This window comes from Anolis sagrei, chromosome 5, assembly GCF_037176765.1.
Source record: "Anolis sagrei isolate rAnoSag1 chromosome 5, rAnoSag1.mat, whole genome shotgun sequence".
Taxonomy (NCBI): domain Eukaryota; kingdom Metazoa; phylum Chordata; class Lepidosauria; order Squamata; family Dactyloidae; genus Anolis; species Anolis sagrei.
In genome coordinates, this window is record NC_090025.1 from 85,389,083 (window position 1) to 85,414,536 (window position 25,454).

General features: G+C 40.8%; 3 protein-coding genes across 4 annotated transcripts in view; 2 read left to right on the forward strand and 1 right to left on the reverse strand.

Moving 5' to 3' along the window:
- The window catches only part of NAPEPLD (N-acyl phosphatidylethanolamine phospholipase D), a 53,277-nt gene extending 48,180 nt beyond the window's left edge, over positions 1–5,097 (forward strand). The window contains exons 4-5 of the mRNA XM_060778326.2: positions 606–720; positions 2,213–5,097. Coding sequence (XP_060634309.1) covers positions 606–720; positions 2,213–2,341 — 244 coding nt within the window. The 3' untranslated portion in view covers positions 2,342–5,097. The remainder of the gene's footprint in view (positions 1–605; positions 721–2,212) is intronic.
- On the reverse strand, positions 825–20,247 carry ARMC10 (armadillo repeat containing 10). Of its 2 annotated transcripts, none has more exons than XM_067468827.1 (7): positions 19,966–20,247; positions 16,854–16,999; positions 14,693–14,827; positions 13,227–13,403; positions 10,955–11,026; positions 8,339–8,654; positions 825–1,392 (listed from the first exon to the last, which is right to left on the reverse strand). In XM_067468827.1, exons 1-6 carry the CDS (start codon positions 20,177–20,179, stop codon positions 8,397–8,399), a joined length of 1,002 nt encoding a protein of 333 aa, XP_067324928.1. In that variant the 5' UTR covers positions 20,180–20,247; the 3' UTR covers positions 825–1,392; positions 8,339–8,396. The 2 variants fall into 2 exon arrangements, with proteins under 2 accessions (XP_067324928.1, XP_060634310.2); XM_060778327.2 differs by having other exon boundaries at positions 16,854–17,002.
- Positions 20,248–24,407: 4,160 nt separating this feature from the next.
- FBXL13 (F-box and leucine rich repeat protein 13) overlaps positions 24,408–25,454 on the forward strand; it is an 83,050-nt gene continuing 82,003 nt past the window's right edge. The window contains exon 1 of the mRNA XM_067468828.1: positions 24,408–24,542. Within this exon, the coding sequence (XP_067324929.1) occupies positions 24,468–24,542 (75 nt within the window). The 5' untranslated portion in view covers positions 24,408–24,467. The remainder of the gene's footprint in view (positions 24,543–25,454) is intronic.

Here is a 25,454-nt window from a genome sequence, read left to right on the forward strand (position 1 = left end):
GATTTGCAAGATTTTTCAGAGCCAGCTCTAATGGAATCGTTCCAGGAGTTGCATGTAATGTCTGTAGACTGTCTACGTCTCACAGGGAGGACAATAGCTTTATAAACAAGCACCTTGGTATCCCTATGGATGTCCCAGTCCTCAAACACTCTCTGCTTCATTCGGAAAAATGCTGCACTCGCAGAGCTCAGGCGATGTTGAATTTCAGTGTCAGTGTTGATTTTTGTGGTGGCTGCCAAGGTAGTGGAAATGGTCAACATTTTCTAATGTTACACCAATAGCTTTATAAACAAGCACCCTGGTATCCCTACATACATTCATCAGGAAGAGGGGGATCTAGGAACACACGAATAGGTGGAAGTTGACTGAGACTAGACAACACAGCAACTGGAAATTAGACAAGAGAAGATATACAGATTGCTAAGCTATTATTAGCAGTATGTCAGAAGGAAATAGGAAAAGAAATGCTTGTGTGAAAAAGCGATGAGAAGGGCAATAAAAATAATAAATTTGTTGCTCTGCTCTGAAATTTCATAATAAGGTACTGAAATTTTCAGGGCAAATTTCATAATAAGTTATTGAAATGTTCATTTTATTTTTGGTAGGTGGTTTATGAAGTACCAACATGTGGATCCTGAAGAAGCTGTAAGGATTCACATTGATGTTCAAACAAAGAAATCTGTTGGAGTTCACTGGGGGACCTTTGCTTTAGCAAATGAGGTAAGTGAGAACAGATGCATCTGTGGACCTTCTGTTTAAAGTTTTCCATAGTGCCAATCCCTGATAGCAAAACATACTTTTGTCCAAGTTAAAATAGGAGGACGTTTCACTTTCAGCCCTGTTTATTTATAGTTTATAACAGGGTGGGAGCCAATGATGAGTCAGGGGCCTGATTTTCTGTCCATGTGGAGCAACAGAGATGGTTAAATAAGTCCCACAAAAAATATGAAAGGCATGATTTTAAATGCAATAGAGTGTATTACTGATTGAATCCATGTATAAACAACATATAGTCCAGGACTAACAGCATGGAAAAATCCTTTACTCCCAAGAAGCACACTAGTTAAACCACTTTGAGTCCCCCTTGGAGTGAGAAAAGATGTATACAAATACTGTAAATAAATAATAGTTGAAATGCATTCACAAAATTGCCACTTTCAAAGATGTCGTTCTTTCTTTTGTCTTATTGATGCTTGTATTCTAGACAAGAAGCCTGTAGGACCAACTGTGGCCTGGTCCATTTAATCCGAATAACACAAATAACAATCTTCAACTCCGTGTTCTTTGGTTTCAATTGCTCTTGGAATGAGAAGGTCACATCTGTAGTTTTTGGTGAAGAATCTCAAAAGCACATAACATCCTTCATCACATAGCCCAAATTTTGATCTACATCTGTGAAATTAAAGCATTCAGTTAATATGCATGTAAATCTTTCCCCCTCCAACAAAATGTACTGTATATACTCGAGTATAAGCCTAGTTTTTCAGCCCTTTTTTTAGGATGAAAAAGTCCCCCTTGGCTTATACTCGAGTCAATGTTATTTTTTATTTTACTCTATCATTGTTATTATTATTATTATTATTTTGATTACATTCATTATTTTACTCTATTCATTATTACTATATTTATCATTTTACTCTATTATTATTATTACATTTATTATTTTACGTTATTATTGCTGTTATTATTACATGTATTGTTTTACTCTATTATTGTTATTATTGCATTTATTATTTTACTCTCTTATTGGAAGGATATGTAAGCACATTTATATTGAAAAAGGTGAGAATAATGGTTTAATCGGAGTTAATCAGAGTTATTATAAATCTAATAAAAATAATAGTAAAATAATGTAAGTGTAATAATAATAATAAATCTAATAAAAATAATACTAATTACAGAGTAAAATAATAAATAACATTGACTCAATTATAATAAATAACATTGACTACATATAATTAAAATTATATGTAAATATTCAAAAACATTTAATCTACTGATGCCTCAATTAATGTAATTTTATTGGTATCTATTTTTATTTTGAAATTTACAATTCGCGGCTGCATTTCCCACCCTTGGCTTATACTCGAGTCAATAAGTTTTCCTAGTTTTTTGAGGTCAAATTAGGTGTCTCGGCTTATATTCGGGTCGGCTTATACTCTAGTATATATGGTAAGTTATCCAAAACTGACATTGTTTATTTTTTTCACAGTACTACTTGGATCCTCCAGCTAAACTGAAGGAAGCTCTTGAGAAATACGGATTGAAAACTGAAGATTTCTTTGTCCTGAACCATGGAGAATCGCGAGACCTCAATATAAATGACGATGGATTTGAATAAAATTACAAAAATCCGATTTCTTAAAGACTTCCACCTGAAGAAACAGTTGGAATTGATACCTTTTTTTGTAAAAATTTAAACAGGATTTTTAAAATTCAGATATTTTGTTTAGTTATCCAGTGGTCCCACCTAAACCTTTGCATACCAGCCTTCTAAAATGATGTTTGTAATGGATGAAATTACACTGGTGGTATTAACTTAGTGCAGAGGATTACATTGTCTGTGAATTGAAATATCATACTTACAAAGTTGTTGATTCTTTTCCTCTCTACAGAAATGCCACTATAAATCACCTGTTAGGACTTCGCTACTATATTTCACTGCATAATAGTTGCACTTTCCCTTTTTCCATTGAAAAAATAGAGGTGCAACTATTACGTGGTGAAAAATAGGTGTGCAGCTACAGGGTTTCCCTTGGCTCACAGCCAAAGGAAGTCTCGTGGCTGGCTGAAAAGGGGTGCCACTGTTGGTATTAACTTAGTGTAGAGGATTACATTGCCTGTGAATTGAAATATCATACTTACAGGTTGTTGATTATTTTCCTCTCTACAGAAATGCCACTATTTAATCACCTGTTAGGACTTCGCTACTATATTTCCCTGCATAATAGTTGCACTTTCCCTTTTTTCATTGAAAAAATAGAGGTGCAACTATTACGTGGTGAAAAATAGGTGTGCAGCTACAGGGTCTCCTTTGGCTCACAGCCAAAGGAAGTCTCGTGGCTGGCTGAAAGGGGTGCCACTATTGGTATTAACTTAGTGCAGAGGATTACTTTGCCTGTGAATTGAAATATCATACTTACAAGTTGTTGATCCTTTTCCTCTCTACAGAAATGCCACTATAAATCACCTGTTAGGACTTCGCTACTATATTTCCCTGCATAATATTTGCACTTTGCCTTTTTTCATTGAAAAAATAGAGATGCAACTATTACGTGGTGAAAGATAGATGTGCAGCTACAGGGCTTCCTTTGGCTCACAGCTAAAGGAAGTCTCGTGGCTGCAAGGGGTGCCACTATTATGCAAGGGACAGCAAGAAACCATTTTGGGACCCCCAAAATCAGGGTGCAACAAATGCAGTGGTGACTATTATGCGATGAAATATAGTACCTTAGAAACTGTCTTGGACATTTAGTGCCAATCCCCTATCTGATCTAAAAAGTGGCTTTCTCTTTCAACAATGGAGAAGTTACTGTGAAAAGAGGTACTGCATTCTCCTTCTGTGGCCCCCGGGCAGCTGCCGAAGGTCCTAGCCCTGCTGCTGGGCTTCTCCACAATGGCCGCCATGCTTGTTCATGCAGACTTTGTACCTACCAATAAGGATGCTGTAGGCTCCTGACAGAAAAGGTGATTTGTATATACAGATTGGCTCCTGCATGCACTTGAATTCAGGCCTGTTGCAGCAGATGAACACAATGTCTCACAAAAACAGGCTGGGTTGCATGGGGAGATATATGGCTGTGCGTTTTGCCTCATACGCACTTTTATCCACTCCTCACTGGCTGCACTTAAGACATCACTTAATGCCTGCGGAGTGCAGGTTGAAGCCACAGTAGTCCACTCTCTTTCACTAATCATCATCAGGAGCACACATACATCCATGGTGTGGTGACATTAGCCAACAGGACTCGCACTTACTTTCTACTAAACATGAGTATTCATAGCAGGCTATTGGGTGGCAGTCTTGTACATGAATTAATAGCACTTAATTGGACGCAAGTGCCACAGAAATCTGAGTATCTAGGATTGGAACTTCCATTTATTATGCATAAACTTTATGCAAATAGTACCACAGTGGCAGCCAATCAGAAGGCTGCCAATACACCTCCTGCCGCATACAAACACTGACTTATATTCTATAGATATAAAGCAGGTACACAATCATGTTTATTCAGAAAGGAAGCCCACATTAAGAAGGTTAGTGTTTAAATGTGCTTAGGACTACACATTTAGCCGTGGGCATTCAACAAACAACAGGTCATCATCATTTTTATTTTATTTTGTATTGGCCTGCAGTTTAAAAGCCTTTCAATATTAAATAGCCCCAGGTATGATAATGACACTACCTGGTGCGAGTTTTGTGTTTTACAATCAATATAGCAGTCACATTAAAGTAAATATGGAACATTACAGCCTTTGTGTATTTTAATCCATTATATCCCTTGAGTAGATTATTCACCCAGAGGGTGTATTCTGTGCCTTCATAGATGTTGAAATGTAGGATTTTTGAGAAGGAGTCTTCCAACACAACAGTTGCTAAAGCACATTTTAAACAAAATACTGGTTTTACTAGACGTGTACATTTTCATTTGCAAATGTAAGAGCCAAGATCGGAATTAATTCAATGAAATGTGCCTTTTAAAAGAGTTTAACTACTAAAAATGCCTATTTATTTTACTGCTGGCCAGAATATCTGTACTCTGCATTATGCTGTCACTGTGAAATTACTCTTTCTCATGGCCTGAGCACTTCTGTTGTTTGAAAATCTATTTGCCAAGTAGTTACCACAAATGAAATAATCAGTTTGTTGTCCTCTGAAAATGTTTATTCAGCTTCTTTTTCCCTCCGCTTCTTCACTGCACCCACTCAGATTCTAGAAAAATTGTTTTGGTGGAATGATTTGAAAATGTGTACAGATTGCTTATAGAATGAAAGCATGATATGATTATGAATTTGTTCAGCGTCGTAAATCATGGCCAATTATATCTGTATCAAACTGCTCTACTGATTTACAGAATAAAGAATTCTTTGTTCAAATATTTTGTTACAGGGTCATTTTGTTGCATGCTACCTGCTCTGAACAGTTGTATACATTAGGATTACAAAACTACTTAAAATTTCTTCTGGTCATTTCAATGTTGTGAATATATTTTAGACAGTCTTTCCTTTCCATAACTTCAAATGTTTGTTTGTGGCTTGCAGCATTCAGCTCTTTAAATAAAAAAGGGTATTCTACTGAAATGGTGGTTTTGCCTCATCACTACATCAATGTTTCCACCAAGAGCTTTTTATCTGCAAAACCTCTACTGCATTTTATTCTAAACATCTCAGCAGTTTTGTGTTCCCACAAACAGTTGTACAGTACTGTTTGTGACAAGAGGGATCATCTCATTTCTGCAGGAATCTACCGTATACCATGCAGCTATGGACAAGTCTACATAGGGACCATCAAACGCAGCATCGCCCAAACACGAATCAAGGAACATGAAAGGCACTACAAACTAATTCAGCCAGAGAAGTCAGCCATAGCAGAGCACCTGATAAACCAACCTGGACAGAGCATATTATTTGAGGACACAGAAATGCTGGACCACTGTAACAACTACAATGTCAGATTACACAGAGTAGCCATTGAAATCCATAAGCATGTGGACAACTTCAACAGAAAGGAGGAAACCATGAAAATTAAAATCTGGCTACCAGTATTAAAAAACTCTAAAATTATAACAGCAAACAACACCCAAATACAGGGAAACTCCAGAGAGGAAACAATTAGGGACAGCTAATCGCCTCTCAACAAAAGATTCCCCCAGGCACTAACAAGCCACACTAAAAAAACTGCCAGGCCATCAAATGCTAATCAAGGTGGTCAGTTAAAACATTCATACCTAGCTCCAGCAGACAAGAGTTCTTTGTCCCACCCCGGTCATTCCACAGATATATAAACCCAATTTTTTCTAGTTCCAACAGACCTCACAACCTCTGAGGACGTTTGCCATAGAAGCAGGTGAAACATCAGGAAATAATTCCTCTAGAACAGGAATTAAACAGAGGGCCGGGTCACAGTCCCTCAAACTGTTGGAGGGCCGGATTATAATTTGAAAAAAAAAATGAATGAATTCCTATGCACAGTGCACATATCTTATTTGCAGTGCAAAAAAACCCACTTAAAATACAAACTTGGGGAGGCGGTGGGCAAAGGGGCCCCAAAGCTGCTTTGCTCACCGCCTCCCCCTCTTCTCCTGACTTCGGGATAAGGCCAGGCCTCATCCAAAAGGCAGGAGAAGAGCAGACTGGGCCCAGGGAGGTGGCGGGCGAAGCCCCCCAAAGCTGTTTTGTCCACCGCCTCACCCTTCTCCACACCCCGCAGGCCGGATAAATGCACAGGGGGCCGGGTCCAGCCCGTGGGCCGTAGTTTGAGGACCCCTGCTCTAGAACATGGCCATATAGCCCAAAAAACCTACAACAACCCAGTTGTACAGTTCAATTGTTCCTCAACTTTTGTGGATATGATTACTCAGATTTAAAGTGTTCTCTGTAGGAATCTCTAATTTGCCTCTATGGTCAACTTCCATCAAAAGTTGATCACTGACTGATGCTAGAGGACTAAAAAGATTTGTAGGGAATCTTTGTTTTTCACTTTCATAGGGATCTGCTACATTTCCTTCAGCTATATAAATCTTGAATGATGAATCGGGAGAATTCTGCTCTAGCTGCAACATCAGATTTGGTGCACCAAACGTTATAGCATCTTTAAATGTTCTCATATCTATCTGCCAGCTACTGAATGATAAAATACATACTTTTCTGAACCATGACATCTTCAGTTAGGGCTTTTAACAAACATAGTACTTGAAATATTGACCCTCGTGGTTTTATTATTTTAGATGTAAAAATATGCCGTTAGAAAGTTTACATAAAGGAAGGCTTAAAGCAGGGGTCCTAAGAGTGGCCTGTGGATCAGATCCAGCCGGTCAAGGTCTGGCCCTGCCCCTGTCGTGCTTTGCCCCACCACCGTCACCTCCCATGGCACTCTCCCCCCAACGTGAAGGGAAGGAGGGAGAAAAGGAAGAGCGAAAGATAGTAGAAAACAGGGAAAGAAGGAACGTAAGAAAGAAAGAAATGTAGATTGGAAACAGAGGGAAGAAATTCAGAAAGCATGAGTAGTGGTTTGAACTTTGGACAGTGGCTCTGAGTTTGGGAGTTGTAGTTCACCTACATCCAGAGAGCACTGTGGACTCAAACAATGATAGATCTGGACCAAACTTGGCACGAATTCCCAGTATGCCCAAATGAGAACACTGGTGGAGTTTGGGGGGAAACAGACCTTGACATTTGGGAGTTGTGGTTGCTGGGATTTATAGTTCACCTACCATCAAAGAGCATTCCGAACCCTACCAATGATTGAATTGGGCCAAACTTCCCATACAGAACCCCCATGACGAACAGAAAATACTGTTTTCTGATGGTCTTTGGCAACTCCTCTGACACCCCTCCAGGGGTCCCGACCCCCAGGTTGAGAAACACTGCTCTAAATGGTTCAGGACCTGCCTATCTGCGCGACCGCCTCCTCCCCTATGAGTCCACATGGTCTTTCAGATCTTCCGGGGATGCCCAATCTCAGGTGCAGTTGGTGGGGACGAGGGAGAGGGCATTCTTGGTCGTGGCTCCCCGTGTTTGGAACTCCCTCCCCAGGGAGATTAGGCTGGCACCCTCCCTAGCCACATTCTGTAAGGAACTAAAGACGTGGATGTTTCGTTGTGCCTTCGATTGATGACTACTATGACAAAAGATTGTACCGTGATCTGTTTTCACCATTTAATCTGAATTCCTATATTACATCGTTATTCATATATGTAAGTTAAACTGAGATGATCCTGATCCTGTTTAATTGCTCCGTTCTCATGATATCTCCTGTGCCATTTATGTTCCTATCCATCTTACTGAACTATCTACCCTTTAATCAATTTGTATGTTGGCCTTTCCACGCTCCAAAACTGGTTTGCTGTTGCTTGATACTTGTTTATTACTGTTATGCTGTTTGTGTTATTTTAATTTGCAATTTGCTGTTGTCTTTGCTTTTAATCTGTATGTTGCCTGGGCTTGGCCCCATGTAAACTGCCCCGAGTCCCCTTGGGGAGATGGAGGCGGGGTAGAAAAATAAACTTCTTCATTCTAGGACTATTGTACCTTCAATTATAATGGGTAGGTGAGGCATGTATATCTGGAAGAGTTCCTACACAAAGACATAACTGTAACAGTACATAAAAATACTCACCCTCCATAAAGGATTTTCAAGATTTGAAGAGAGGACTTGAACAGTATAATCAGTGATGTCAGCATTGCTGACTTATTAGTTTGGCAACTTGTTCTCTGACTTCCATATCATGGTGGTGGAATAAAGAAGCCAGTTTTTGAGCGCACAATGTCGAATCCCCCCACAGAACAGAAAAAACTGAATCTTCGTTGTACTCGTAATGAACAGTATTTTTGTCCTTTTTCATATGCTTTGCCAAGTTTGTGACGAACACCAACAGTCTGAGCAAAACATCTTCTTTTGTACAGCTATCAAACAGGGATAACAGGAAAGGTGCCTGGAAGATCAGAATGCAGAAGAAACAGCTGATCAGAGTCATGAATGGTTGTATTATCACTTATACTGTTCAAATCTTTTTCATTAGAAAGTATAATAGTACTTTCAGTGGGCTGCAATCCATCACTGTAGTTTATTTCTGTTGAATTAAATTGGTCAGTCTCAAAGATGCCAAAATACTAGTTTTTCTGTTGCTTTTGAAATATAAAAGCAGAGTAATACAGCTATTTTTTCAATAATGACACTTACACTTGCAATTTAGCAGCAGTGTTCTATATTGCATTACTTTTATTGTTAGCCACTTTGATATCTTTTTAGAGCGATAAAGCGAGGTAGAAATTAATAATAATATTAATAATATTAATAATAATAATAATAATAATAAATCCTTGACAAAATTGAAGGAAAAGTTGACAGGGAGAAGACCTGGTTATGGCTCATGAATGGAACCCTGAAGAAGGAGACAGAAGGCCTGATTCTTGCAGCCCAGGAGCAAGCCATCAGAACAAATGCCATTAAGGCCAGGATTGAAAAATCAGCCGATAACCCAAAATGCAGACTGTGCAAGGAAGTTGATGAAACCATGGACATATCCTCAGTTGTTGCAAGAAAATCGCACAGATGGACTACAAACAGAGGCACAACTCTGTGGCCCAGATGATTCACTGGAACTTATATCACAAGTACCACCTGCCAGTAGTAAAGAATTGGTGGGATCATAAACCCGCAAAGGTTGTGGTAAATGAACATCCAAAAATACTTTGGGACTTTCGAATCCAGACTGACAAAGTTTTGGAACACAATACACCAGGCATCATGATTGTGGAAAAGAAAAAGTCTGGATTATTGATATCGTCATAGCAGGTGACAGCCGCATTGAGGAAAAACAACAGGAAAAACTCAGCCGCTATCAAGACCTCAAAATGGAACTGCAAAGGCTCTGGCATAAACCAGAACAGGTGGTCCCAGGGGTCATTGGCACACTGGGTGCCGTGCCAAAAGATCTCAGCTGGCATTTGGAAACAATAAACATCAACAAAATCATGATCTGTCAACTGCAAAAGGCCACCTTACTTGGATCTGTGTGCATCATTCGAAAATACATCACACAGTCCTAGATGCTTGGGAAGTGTTCGACTTGTGATTTTCTGATACGAAATCCAGCATATAGATCTCGTTTGCTGTGACATACTGTGGTTTTGTGTCAGTAAAATAATAATAATAACCTGTGATGCAAACTAAATAAAATGATTTGTAAAAAGAGCACTCATGAAGTTGAAATTATATACCACCCACAACCCTTGAGAATTTGATGGTAGGATGTTTAGTGGGGCAAGTCCTAATACTATTATTGACATTTAAAAACTTCAAACCACTCTACTACAATTTCAACAGAAAGGAAGAAACCATGAAAATGAACAAAATCTGGCTACCAGTATTAAAAAACTCTAAAATTAAAACAGCAGAGAGAAAAACAGGCAGGGACATCTAATCACCTTTCAAGAAGAGTTTGCTCCAGGCACTGTCAGCCCATTGTATGCTAATCAAGGTGGTCAGTTGAAAAGATTCACACCTAGCCCAACTTACAAAAGCCTTTTGTCTCACCCTGGTCATTCCACAGATATATAAACCCCTTTTTCCCAGCTCCAGCAGACCTCTGAAGATGCTTGCCATAGATGCAGGCGAAACGTCAGGAGAAATGCCTCTAGAACATGGCCATATAGCCCGAAAAAACCCACAAGAACCGAGTGATTCCGGCCATGAAAGCCTTCGACAATACATCACTCTACTGCTATTTTACAGATATAGAGGGGGTGTATTTAGTATCCAGGTGAGTAAATTTTATGAAAAGTTAGTATTGTAAGGAGTCAAATCCTGAATTTATTTGTCTAAAGATTTGCTGGGAAAAAAACCCTGTGTCAGGCCCGTAGCCAGGATTTTGATTTTGACCGGGGGGGGGGGGGGGGGGGGGGGCTGAGTCTGAGTGAAAGAGGGTCTATCCTCTTTTATATCGTTACCCCAATACCCCCATGCTTATGGGATATATTGAGTATGGTGATCAGATCATGATATGATTAAACATAACAGTTTAAATAATGCACCAGTAAGGCCTTTTCGTGGACCACCCTATATGCCTGTCCTGTGTGCACATAGCATGCCTTGCATGATCACACTCATCTTTTTCTTGGGCTCAATTATTTTCAACTAATACCTTAACATCCTTATGCTGGTCTTCACATTTGAAAACCCCTACATTTTAGGCAATCCGGTCTCTCAATTTGGAGGGAACTGTTATTTTACCTGAGCCTTAAGAAGATGTTCTGTCATAGCTGGGTTTGCTGACAAATTCACAAGCACTCTCAGAACGTGAACCTGTAACACAGGACTTTTTTTTAATTATATGGAATTAACACAGATGCAAATTAAAACATTGAAGTCCTGGCTATAATAAAATTATAAAATATAAAAACAGTGAGTTGGATCAAGATCTGCATTAGGAAAGAATGCTAGGAGCTGCAGTCCAATTTTGCCTGTAGAGCTGCATACTTCTCACCTTGGTGCAAAAAGGGTATTTCTTAAAATAAAAACACTATGTAATGCAATTTTTGTTCCTGGGTTACAAATATTTCCTAATTAGTCTTATCATAAAAACATGGAAAAAGTGTATTAAACAGCAAAAACTTTGTTTTTGTGGGACACCCTGCAGTACATTTTCTATAATTTTTCAATGAAAATATCATGGAGCCTCAACCAATTCAAATGGTTTGTGGCAGTCACAAAAACAAAGTTTCTGAATTATAACAACTACTTTCAAAATAAGAACTCCACAATTAAACATGGTGAATAACACTTTCAAGCCAGGAACAGAAATTTTTTCTAATTTTATTACATAGTGTAATATTTCCACTAATGGAAGAAGGCCATTTATAGAATCACCCGTCTGGAGCAAAGGAAATAAAAGTACTGTACAATGCGTCTCCCTTATTAATATTAGCAAGTGGCAGGCTAAAACCTGGAACCTCGGTGAGAGGCTGAGACCGGATAAGATACTACCTCCTGGGCACACAGAAGAGTAAGCTCTGATAGGACAGCTGAATGCCTTTTCAATCAGCAATAAAATACAGCTGTCTTGCACTATTCTTTCTCTTCTGGAGTCCTGTTTTGTATCCAAACACTCATAATTTTTTCCAGAAATATATAGATCAACCTTGCATTCTTAAGGAGTATGATTCCCTGTTGTGTTTATTTGGGGTGAAGGTGAATCCCTACTACTCAAACTAAACTTAGAGTTTTAATTTCACACCTTAAATTACTTTCTGAAAACCGAGCCATTAAGTGCCACCTTGTGGTTCTGATATGTTACTGCTCTGAACTAAAGTCTCACGGATAACTCACAAGCAATTATGTAACACATTTGCAAATTTGACTTTTGCAGATTTGAGTATTCACAAATTTAATTACGATGTTCTCTCTACGCATCTCTAGGTTGCCCAATACAGCATCCTTCTGAATCTGACTATAGTCTCAAGCTGGATGACCTATTGATAAGACCTCTCTGGAATCTTTAGGTCTTGCAGTGAGATTCTATGGTCAGTTTCCAACAGAAGTTGACCATAGAGCCATTCTTAAGGACCTAAAAATTCCTAGAGATGTGTTCACTTTCATGGGGGTCCTAAGCCATATCTGACTATAATTTCAGGAGGGCTGACTGTACTTTCATGCTTTAGCTAAAGCACTTGTCATACTCTTTCTCATCTCATCTCTCCGACCATCTGGAGAGGCCCTGCTCACGATTCCACCTGTGTCGCAAGCGTGATTGGTGGGGGACGAAGGACAGGGCCTTCTCCGTGGTGGCCCCCCGACTCTGGAACTTTCTCCCCAAGGACATCAGACAAGCCCCAACGTTGGCAGTCTTTAGGAAGAGCTTGAAGACGTGGTTGTTCCAGTGTGCCTTCCCAGAATAGGAAACTCCTAGCATCATGTCCCAAATGCACTTTACTAGAGATTTAAGATTGTCTGCACACCGCACCTATCTCCAAAAACCTATCCATTTCACCTGTCATGCCCAGCATTTTAAAATGTTTAATCATTACATTTGGCCCAGCCTTAAATGTTTTAAATGCGTCGTGGTGTTATTGTCTAATGTTTACTGCTAGTCTTTTAATGTTTATGTTTTAATGTTTAATGTTAATGTTAATATTGTTTTGTTTTATGAGTTTATTTATTTTTGTATTTGTTATGCTCTTGTTTTATTGATGTGTTGGGCCTCGGCCTCTTGTAAGCCGCACCGAGTCCTTCGGGAGATGTTAGCGGGGTATAAATAAATGATGATGATGATTATGATGATGATGATGATTATTATCTTTTTTAGAATTTAATCCGTAGAAGATAAAGAAAATCAGGAGGGAAATCTACAGCATTTTCTGCCTTCAAGAATAACACTAATTAATTTGTGGCCATACTGTTAATTTTCAAAGTAATTAAGGCATATATAAAGAGTTATGTCAGACAAGAAGAGTACAATGTTGGAAATCTTTCTTAGAATGTACAATGGAACAGAATAAAATAGTACCTGTGTTCTTTCATTTCCCGCTGAAAGCAAATAGAGAAAGCCTGGTATGGAGCTAATCATCATGGAGTGATAGTTATTGGTAACAGACATATTGGTTAAAAGCCGAAGCCCAGCTAGCTGCAGTTCAGAGTTCAAGGGAGCTGAACAGGTTTCCTCACAGACTCTGGCAATGTATGCCTTGGGGAAGATAAAAGAAACACATACAATCATTTCCAACAATGAAAAAGATGGTTCAAGTAATAGGAAGTTGAGAAGACCACTTCCTGTCCTCACAAAAGGATCAATATGCCATTCACTTTGCACTTTGTAATTGCTGTCACATATTCCTGCAGAACTCAAGATGGGATGGAGCATTCTGCTCGCACTGCATAATACTAATACTACTACTACTAATAATAATAATAATAATAATAATAATAATCAACCTTTATTTATACCCCGCTACCATCTCCTGCAGGACTCGGTGCGGCTTATAAGAGGCCAGTTTACCAGCTGTTAGGATTTCTGGGAGTGGAAGGCCAAAACATCTGGGGAACCACAGGTTGAGAACCACTGACCTAGATCTTATGTATATAGTGCATTCACTCTAGTTGTCAATTTGATTTCGGTCTTAACATGGATAGTTAGGGGAGCTGGACACGTTCCACAAAAGATGGAAAGGTCTTGGAAAAAAAGAGAAAAATTGGGGATGGGGGAACTGAAAAAATGGGGACGGGGAGAGAAATGGGGAAAAACTGTCCCATCCCCCCCATTTTTCAATGCCTTCAAAATAATGAGTAAAATATTCAGCTAATAACTTACATTAAAAAAGTTAGCATCAAACTGAAATGGAAAGGAAAACTTTAACTAATCTGAGAGTAGCTGAGATTGCATTAAAAGGGATATATACTATATGGTTTGTTTGTTATATAGGGTGAGGCAGCATAACTTCCTTTTTTCAAAACTTAATAAAACCCATTGTATGAATCAGAATTTTTTTTCATAATGTAGGTGCATACCTAAAGTTTTGTTTTACGTAGTTTTGAAGATCAAATTAGGTAGGTGACGTCCCCCATTCTCCATACACTGAGTAAACTGATTTCTGGCCTTTGTCATGACTCTTGTCAGCATAGCAGGCGTTATGTTGGAAATTTCTTCCTGGATGCTGGTCTTCAAATCTTGTAGGGTCCTTGGACGGTTCACATAAACACGGGATTTCAAAAACCCCATAGAAAAAAATCACAAGGGGCCAAATCTGGAGAGTGGGCCGACCACTCCAAATCTGCTTGAAAAGTAGGCCTCAACGGCAAAAGCACACTCCTCACTGTTCCAACGCATGATGGCAACTGAACTGTGTCAGGACAATACTTTATACTCCTACCTCTTATGAGACTAGTGCTCCGCTATGTCTTCAACCGACTGAATGGCGTACATTTTTTAAAAAGGAAGTTATGCTGCCTACCCTGTATTTCTTAGTTCAAACTTACCTTTATCACTTCCTGATTTTCAATATTCATACTCAGGTTATTAAGCGCATTCAGGGCTTTCTCTTTAATGTTAGCGACAGGAACTGAAAGCATTTTTCCAACAACAGGGAGGCCACCTAAATTTCGAATGGTATCCTGGAAATTATATAGAGGAAAAGTTCTACTTGATTGAAACATGAACTCTACCTAAACCAACAAACTAGCTTCTTTCTAATCAGTGAAAATAACACTATTCGTAATATTTACTCTATAGTTAGGTAGAATACTAGAGCAAAAATTCTGAAGCCACCAGGCATCAAATTATAACACAAGACATTGTAGTATATTTGAATCAAAAGTTCCATTCAAGTGGAGACAGAACAAACACAATTAAACACTCCCTTCTTTCCAAGCCCCATCTAAGGACTCCTGTCCTTTGATACAAAGAAATGCAGCTTGGAAAAAAGGAAATTGCCACCACCTTAAATGTGCACATGGAAGTATTTTCTGCTCATCCAGGAGGGATGAGATAGCCCTTTTCTTTCCACAATTCTCTGGTAAAGAATTTTGGTGTCTCACCAAACTATCCCAGTATTACATGGCATTGAGCCATGGCAGTTAAATGGTATCAAATTGCATTTATGCTACAATGTACGAGGGTTGAATGAAAAATGATGCATCCAACTTCGTAACTCCTCAACAGATGGCAGTACTGGTATGTGGCAGGTACTGGCTTGTTCAGTAGACTCTCTACAGTTCCATTTTGGCAGGAAGCCTTAGCATTGAACGGTTGTGTTGTTAAAGTGCGAAGTATGGAACCCTGCACAGATGGTCGGTCAATGCAACTTAAGCAACGTGCAGTCATTGAATTCTTGACAGCAGAAGGTGTCACCCCATAGGAGATTCATCAGAGAATGTAAGCTGTTTATGGTGATTGTGTTGATGTGAGTAATGTGCGTCGTTGGGCGGGAAAGTTTAAAGATGCTGAGGTGGGAACATCTGATTTGTGTGACAAACAAAGAGTTGGATGTCCTGTGACAGCAACCACTGAGTTTCACAAGCAAAAGGTTGACAGATTGATTCAGGATGATCGCCATATCACTCAGAGAGAAATTTCAAGCATAATCGTGGGTCACATTATTGCTTTGCTTGGCTATCGGAAGATCTGTGCACAATGGGTACCCAGGATGCTGATGCCTGGAATGAAAGCGCACAGACTTGAAATTTGCCAGGAACTCCTCTTGTGTTATGAGAATAAAGGTGACACCTTTCTCCATTCAATTGTGGCATGGGACAAAACGTAGGTACACCATTATGACCTGGAGACAAAGTATCAGTCTATGGAATATCCACACAAAGACTTGCTCCAGAAAAAGAAATTAAAGACACAGCCCTCAGCTGGAAAAATCATGACAACAGTGTTCTGGGATGCAGATGTGTTATCCATGTTGATTTCCTTGAATGTGGAACAACATTAAATTCAGAGTGTTACATCACAATGCTGTGAACTTTGAAACAACGGTCCGAAAGGAAAAGGGAAATGTTTTCCTGCAGCATGACAATGCCAGACCACACACTTCACATGCCACCACTGCAAAACTTCAGAGACTGGATCTCACCACCGTATGGCATCCTTCAAACAGTCCAGATTTAGCACCGTCTGACTTCCATCTGTTCCCAATAATGAAAGAAGATCTGCGGGGAGATCATTATGCTTCTGATGAAGACGTTGAGAGAACTGTGAGACGCTAGATGAAGAAACAGTGTTGACTTCTTCCATGACAGCTTCAGAAAACTTGTTCATCGTTGGCAGAAATGTATCCAATTGACTGCCGATTATGTGGAAAAGTGAATAGTGGTCGTTAAAGAGCACATTCTAAGGATTATTTCTGTGTTTGATTTATTAACATATTCCCATCCAAACCCAATTAACTAAGGTGGAGGCATTACTTTTCATTCAACTTGGTATCATTCATCCCCAGAGTCCTAATCTAACATTCAAAACATACTGGCTCTGCTATTTAACAGTTTGTAGATCACATGGCAGGATACTATACAGGAGATGCATCATTTTGATCAAATAATATCTCAAATATTAAATTATTTTGCTTTACTTTTTATATGGCTGTTGTATAGCTTCTTCTTTGTGTATTGCTTAATATTAGTAAAGAGCTCTACTTACTTGATTTATAGAGAATGCAGCACTGTTGCTCAGTGTAATCAGAACTTGTTCCTGAATGGCAGAGTCCTTTGTAGACTCAAGTAAATAAATTAGATTTTGTAGGTCCTCTGTTCCCAAACCATGAGGTGAGTTTGGAAAGTCAATGCCTGCTAATTACAGAAACACAGAGTCACCATCTAACATTAACAATTTTTATATGGCACTAATTTAATTTAGGCGGAAGATAGAAAAGAAGATATGAGACCAAACCACAATATTGCTTGCAATGTTTTTTCCAGCTCTGTCCAGACCACATGAAAAGTGAGATGGAAGCCTCCTTTGAAACAGGATTGTGATCTATCTCAAATTGGGTGCGTGATGTATATAACATCAGAGAAATATTGAAAAATAACAATATAACATACACACAGGTGTATACATGGACGATGGCCTCTACAGTATAATGAGGGGAAGTGTAGCCGGAATCTTGAAAACCAAAAACTTCTTAGGTAAGATGCACACTTGCAGCACTTCATTAATAGAAAGCAAAGGTGGTTGAGTAGCCATTAATTTTAAAAGAAATCGGAGCCATTAAGTCAATAGATAAGAGTTATTTACAGTTCCTGCGAAGAGAACTGGCCACTGTGCCTATACCTCAAGCCAAGTGATATTTGTGTGTGTGGCCCCTTCCACACAGCTGAATAAAATCCCACATCTGTTTTGAACTGGAATATATGGTCATGTGGATTCAGACTACCCAGTTCAAAGCAGATATTGTGGGATTTTCTGCCTTGATATTCTGGATTATATGGCTGTGTGGAAGGGACTGTGTGTCACACGGACATCCAGATATTGCTGGACTGCAGTCACCATCCATATAGTTCAGTGGTTTCCAATCTTTAGTCTTCCAAATGTCAAGAATTCTGGAAGCTGAAGTCCAAAACACGAATGCCTGATTTCAAAGCCAAGATTTCAGTTGCTTCCTGAAGGTCAGGAGGGAGGGGGCAGACCTAACCTCGGTGGGGAGAGAGCGCGACTGTGAAGGTGGTGGGACTGAGAGCAGAGCCTCTCTGGAAGCTCTTAAAAGTCCTTGATGGTTTATGGGGGGAAGATATAAAGACATATATAAAGATATATAGACTTTCACTTGCTGGATGGTGCGTTCATCAATAGCAGAATGGGGTTGCCCTGGAATTGAAGCTGTTTCCACTGAAGTCCGACCACATTTGAATTGACATTGCCAGTTCTTGACTACATTATTTTGATGTAATATGTTGTTCGGGCTGCTCTGAGTCCCCATCGGGGAATTGGTAGCAGGGTATAAATAAAGATTATTATTATATGTTCGGACAGGTAAACTGGGCCGGAACAGAGTAGGGTATTATAGGTTAAAACCAGCACTTTGAATTGTGCTCGGAAGCTAATTGACAGCCAGTGGAGCTGGTGTAACAAGGGAGTTGTTCACATGTTAAAATGTTGACGTGATAGAAAAAGCTGGGGTCATTTTTGGATTAAGAAGCCAAAAGTTAATCAAAAACAAGTGTCAGATGTAGAATCATAGAATCATAGACAGGAGTATATACGGTTAATGGTTTATCCAAAATTAGGGCATACAAATATTGGATAAAACTAAATGCCATGGCAAATGATAGGCTACCAAAATTGTGTCGGTTAGAGCAGTCCAAAAACCAACACCAGTCCTCTTGGCTAGTGCAACTGACAAAATACATCAGGACTTGTGGACTTCCAATTCTATACCCAAATCTTCTAGAGGAATTAGATCCAAAAATGGTGGCACAACGAATACAGGATATAGAGGCTCAGAAAGACATTGCCACCCTTAGTAAAGCCGGCTCACTGAAATGGTTAAGTCTCTTCAAACATACTTTTCAAACAGCCGAATACCTAAAGACAGAAATGCCTAAACATCTAAGGAGGGTATTCACTAGAACCCGATTCGAACAGACAGATACAATGGTTAAACATGGAAGGTTTAACCAAGTTCCATATAATGAATGTTTCTGTATCTGTGGAGCAACAGAGGTAGAGGATATTACACATGTACTGTTTAATTGTATTTTGTACAACAAAGAGAGAAATCAATACCTCGGACCATTCATCATACAGAAGACTCACTGGGATCCCCATATCAAAACTACATTCTTAATGGCTGGCCAAAATGCTAAGATAACACACCAAACAGCCCTTTTCCTTTATAAAGCAACGCAGCTGAGAACTGCGTATCTGGAGGCGACTGGGGTAAACTGTAGGGGTGACGCAGATATCTGAAGTGGCTTCGGATTGTGTAATAGCTGGCCTATTTTAACCTTTGTTTTAACCTTCATTTTTAATTTTTGTGGTTTGAAATTTTACCTTGGCATTTTAATGATAATATTTTTAATTATCTTTTAACCTAATCAAGTTTGAATGTATGTTAGTTCACTATTATGGGAGTCTTGGGATAGTGATTATTGTCTATTTGTGCATGTTTCTGTTTTTGTTTTTAATGTTGATACAGTCAACGGACTAATCAATAAACTTTGCTTGCATGCTTGCTTGCATAGAATCATAGAGTTGGAAGAGACCTCATGGGCCATCCAGTCCAACCCCCTGCCAAGAAGCAAGAAAATTGCATTCAAAGCACCCCTGACAGATGGCCATCCAACCTCTGTTTAAAAGCCTCCAAAGAAGGAGCCTCCATCACACTCCAGGGCAGAGAGTTCCACTGCTGAACGGCTCTCACAGTAAGGAAGTTATTCCTAATGTTCAATGAAAACTGCCTTCTCCAGTGTATTGGGTTCAGCTACAACAGTCTTCCACCTGTTTGGGACTCCAACTCCCAGAAGCTCTAGCCAGATGTTCCAATGGCCAGGAATTCTGGGAAATGAAGTCCAAAACATACGCAAGTTGTGCAGGCCTGATCTACACTGTAACAGCTTGACCCCACTTGAACTGCCAGGGCTCAATGGGATGGAATCATGGGATTTGTAGTTTGGAAACACCCCAGTGTTCTGGCAAGAGAAGGCAGAGATTAGAAGGCCAAAGAGCTTCTCAGGATCACATGGCACGGAGCCCTGGCAGGTCAAGTGGGGTCAAACAGGGTGACTTCTACCCAAGCTGGTCCAAGGCTCACCTTGCTGAGGAGTGGCGGCCTCTCTCTTGCCACTCGAGCTGGAAACCAAGGGGAGGCCAGAGGCTGCTCGCAAGAGGGCGCTTGGCTCCCTTTCCCCTGGGTCCGCTCCCTTGCGGCGCCTCCTTCTCCTGGAGGCCAGGCCATAGAGGGCCCAACACACGCCGGCGCCCACCGCCAGCCCCACCAGGCCCGCCTTCAGGGCTGAGTCCCGCATGGCCGCCGGAAAAGAAGGAAGGAAGGCAGCCCAGCATCGCCGTCAGGGGGCGCCCCGCGCAGGAAGAAGCGCGCGCTGCTCAGCCCTGGAAGGACAACAGCAGATTCGCCTTTCTACAGTTTCCAAGCTTTTTAAAAATTATAATTTCTTATTATTTCACCCCACCCCCTTTTGAATCGTGGAAGGGTGCCACAGCCGCAGTTCACAAATCGGAGGGACAAAACAATATAGCGGGAAAAACAAATAAACGAAAAACAAATAAACGTAAACCTGGGAAAATCTCCCAGAGCAGTGGATTCGCAAGAGCAGATTCGCCACAAACCAAACCAAGGCATATTAGGTTGATGGGTTTTCTGTTTTTAAAGGGCAAGGCACACAAATAGGGCCCTTCCACACAGCCATTTTAAGGTTAAGGTTTCCCCCTGACATTAAGTCCAGTTGTGTCCAACTCTGAGGGTTGGTGCTCATCTCCATATATAAGCCGAAGAACCAGCGTTGTCCGTAATAATAATAATAAACTTTATTTATACCCCGCCACCATCTCCCCAGTGGGGACTCGGAGCGGCTTACATGGGGCCAAGCCCGGACAACATATTACAGCAAAATAGAAGCAAAGCAGAAACAACAATCAACATCATCAAAATTACATAGAAAAAAAAGTATAACATAGTCATAAAATAACATTCCAATAAACACAATCACAATCCGTAGATACCTCCAAGGTCATGTGGTCAGCATAACTGCATAGAGCACCATTGCCTTCCCACCGGAGCGGTACCTATTGATCTACTCACATTTGATAGCTGGGACCCAATGCCGAGACAGCGCAGTGAGTGAGAGATGCAGGTGCGACAGAGTCGTGGCAAGATAGGTCACCAGAAAAGGGGGGGGGGCACAAACAGCCAAGATAGTGCTTAAGGTTATCCGGATATCATATGCAAACACGTTGAAATACATAACGTCTTCACTTCTCTAAAAGTATGATAGCTGGGACCCAATGCTGGTTGTACGACTGACCCGCGTTGCACAACCAGCATTGAGTCCCAGCTATCATACTTTTGCCTGCATGTTTTCCAACTGCTAGGTTGGCAGAAGCTGGGGCTGACAGTGGGAGCTCCCACCACTCCCCGGATTCAAACCTGTGACCTTTCGGTCAACAAATTCAGCAGCTCAGCGGTTTAACCTACTGCACCACTGGGGACTCCACACAGCCATATAACCCAAAATATTAAGGCAGATCATCCACAACATTGGAACTGGATTATCTGAGTCCACACTGCCATATAATCCAGTTCAATGTGGATTTTATACAGCTGTGTGGAAGAAGCCATAGACACCCATCACCAGATCTTGGAATGAGACAATTATTATTATTATTATTATTATTAACTTTATTTGTACCCCGCGAGCATCTCCCGAAGGACTCGATGCGGCTTACACAGGCCGAAGCCATAAACACAATACAATAGAAAACATAACAAACAATAGACAAGCAAATTAAAAAGCAAAACAAAACAAATCAAAATTAGCAATACAACGGTAACTATACATCAGGACATATTAAAAACTGGTTCGGCCGGTGAGAGGTACAAGGTTAAAAGTGCTGAAATGGTAGGAGGGGCGTCGGGATTAAAGTACGATGTGCAGCAATATTAACTGTGCTAAAGTGCTATTAGGACTTATAAAATCCAGATTATCTTCTTTGAACTGGATTATGTGGTAGTGTAGACTCATACAATCCAGTTCAAAGTGGACAATGTGGATTAAATGGCAGTGTAGAAAGGGCCAATGAAACCAAGGAAAAGGAATTAAAGGCTAGGAGTGGTCAACCCCCCTGTTTAAGGAGCTCCATTGGCTGCCGTTTATTTTCTGAGCCCAATTCAAGGTGCAGGTTATCACCTACAAAGCCCTAAACGGTTTGGGACCCACCTACATTTGTGACTGTATCTCTCTCCATGTACCAACCCGGGCCCTCCTTTCGCCCCAGCCAATTTCACAGGCTCGTCTTGTGGGCACAAGGGAGAGAGCCTTCTCCTCTCTGGCTCCTCGACTCTGGAACTCACTACCTGGAGAGATCAGGAAAGCCCCTATACTAGAAAAGTTTAAAAAGAACCTTAAAACCTGGCTCTTCCACTGTGGCTTTAGCGCAGGGGTAGGGAACCTTCGGCCCTCCAGGTGTGGTGGACTTCAACTCCCACAATTCCTTGAGGCTCGGCATTCGCCCCAAAGGCTTACACGAGCCTCAAGGAATTGTGGGAGTTGAAGTCCACCACACCTGGAGGGCCGAAGGTTCCCTACCCCTGCTTTAGCGAGTAGGTGCACAACATGACACTATTGCTCTGTCACTGGAGTACACGCCCCCCAAATGCGAAGTTTCGTTTCACAACCCTGTGTATTTTTATGAGCTCCCTGCAAATAACTTGCTCCTATTTTTATCTCATTAGAGTTTAAACATTTTATCCTGTACATGTGGCCCGCCCATTGTTTACTGCGACTGTGTTTTTTGTTTATTGTAATGTTACTTTTTTCATGTAATTTTGATGATGTTGCTTGCTGTTTATGTTTTGGTTTTATTTTGATGTATTATGTTGTTCGGGCTTGGCCCCATGTAAGCCGCTCCGAATCCCCATCGGGGAGATGGTGGCAGGGTATAAATAAAGATTCTTCTTCATCTTCTTTTTCTTCTTCTTCTTCTTCTTCTTATTATTATTATTATTATTAGATCTGCACTGCCCCATATCCCAGGATTTGGTCCCAGATTATCTGCTTTGAACTGGATTATGTGAGTCTCCACTGTTATATAATCTGGGCTAAGCAAGTAATCTGCAATCAGATCCTGGGATATAGGGTAGTGTAGAAGTGGCCTTTTTATCCAGGCACACTCATCTATATAAATAAAAATGTAATGTTCGTTTGTGGGATTAACAACTCAAAAACCACTGGACGAATTGCCACCAAATTTGGACACAAGACATCTACTCACCCAAGGAGTGACCCTCACTAAAAAAAAAAATGGATTTTGTCATTTGGGAGTTGTAGTTGCTGGGATTTATACAATCCAAGTGTATTCTGAACTCCACCAATGATGGAATTGAACCAAACGTGGCACACAGGACTCCCATGACCAACAGAAACACTAGAAGGGTTTAGTGGGCATTGACCTTGAGTTTGGGAGTTGTAGTTCACCTACATCCAGAGAGCACTGTGGACTCAAACAATGATGGATCTGGACCAAACTTGGTACGAATATTCCATATGCCCAAATATGAACACAGATGGGGTTTGGGGGAAATAGACTTTGATATTTGGAAATTGTCGCTACTGGGATTTATAGTTCACTTACAATCAAAGCACATTCTGAATCCCACCAGCGATAGAATTGGGCTAAACTTCCCACACAGAACCCCCATGAGCAACAGAAAATACTTAAGGCCATCCAGTCCAACTCTCTTCACTAGGGCAAGAAAATGTAATCAAAGCCCTCCTGACAAAGAGTCATCCAGCCATAGATATAGATAGATAGATAGATAGATAGATAGACAGATATAGATATGATTCACACACAGAGAGAAATAGTATCATAGATTTGAAAGGGACCCTTAAAGCCAAGGTGGGCAAACCAGACACTCTCCACATCAACACTGACAAAAAACAGCAGAAATACTGTATACCCACAAGCATAAAGGAATTACATATATTAGAAACCAATACTTTCTCATTACTTTATTTTCCAGATCAACAGACTGGGCCACAGCAACGCGTAGCAGGGGACAGCTAGTCAATAATAATAAAGAAACCTAATCCATATAGACCCATTACCAAGAAAAAGAAGAAAAGAAAGAAATATCTACTGGAAATGTTTATATGAAGAGAGATAAACCCTCCCAAGCTTCCCCCCTTCTCAACCCCCTTTTTTATTGTCAATCACTAATAAAAATGTATATATATATAAAAAAGACATTACATATATTAGAAACCAACACTTTCTCGTTACTTTCTCATCACTAGACTGGGCCACAGCAACGCGTGGCAGGGGACAGCTAGTCCCCAACATAAAAAGGTTAGTGTGAATGGCGCTGCCACATTCTTTCCTCCTCCTTTCCTCCTTTTGAATACTTCTGGTGTCTGGCAGTTTGAGTGGCAGGCGAGGGCGAGTGGGCCGGCGCGCGCTGACCACCCGGGGCTTGGCTCGAGGGCACGTGCAGCCCGGTTGCTAGGCGACCGCCAAACGGTCACCTCAGGGGGCCAGGCCGGGAGGAGGACCCCCTCCTCTCCTCTCCGTGGGGCCATGGCTACGTTTCAAGGCGTGGGCCCCGAACTCAGGGCCTACTTCAAGAAACACTCCATCCCTGACATCTATGAGGTAAAAGGGCCGCCTGGGGAAATTGGAGAGGGATGAAACCAGGTCTAACACGTTGTCAGGGAAGGCCTCCCTTTTTTTGCTGTGCTGGCCTAGTAGGCATGCATTCTTATGATCCACCTCCATCCCGCTAGGCCAGAGAGTCGCAAGGAGAGTTTCCTTACCAGTCACACCTTCAGTACTGTATTTGTGTGGCATTGTTTTGGAACTGAACTAATATCTTGAAGAGCTTTTAAAATTGAATTTAGAATAATAGAATCCTAGAGTTGGAAGAGACCTCATGGGCCCAGAGGCGGCCCTAGGTAATTTTTAATAGTAAGCAAACAGTATCCCCCGACAACCAATCACTGATATATATTTTCTGTTTGTTGTGGGAGTTCTGTGTGCCATATTTGGTTCTATTCCATCATTGGTGGAGTTCAGAATGCTCTTTGATTGTAGGTGAACTATATATCCCAGTAACTACAACTCGCATATGTCAAGGTCTATCAACTATACTACTGCAACGCACTCTACGTGGGGTTGCCCTTGAAGACTGTTTGGAAACTTCAACTGGTCCAGCGAGCGGCAGCCAGATTACTCACCGGAGCGTCATACAGGGAGCACACCACCCCCCTGTTGTGTCAGCTCCACTGGCTGCCGGTTCAATTCCGAGCACAATTCAAGGTGCTGGTTTTGACCTACAAAACCCTATACTAGTGTTTCTCAACCTGGGGGTCGGGACCCCTGGGTGGGGGTCACGATGGAGTGTTAGAGGGGTCGCCAAAGACCACCAAGATGCACTGCTGCTCATGGGAGTTCTGTGTGGGAAGTCTGGCCCAATTCTATCGTCGGTGGGGTTCAGAATGCTCTCTGATTGTAGGTAAACTATAAATTCCAGCAATTACAACTCCTAAATGTCAAGGTCTATTTCCC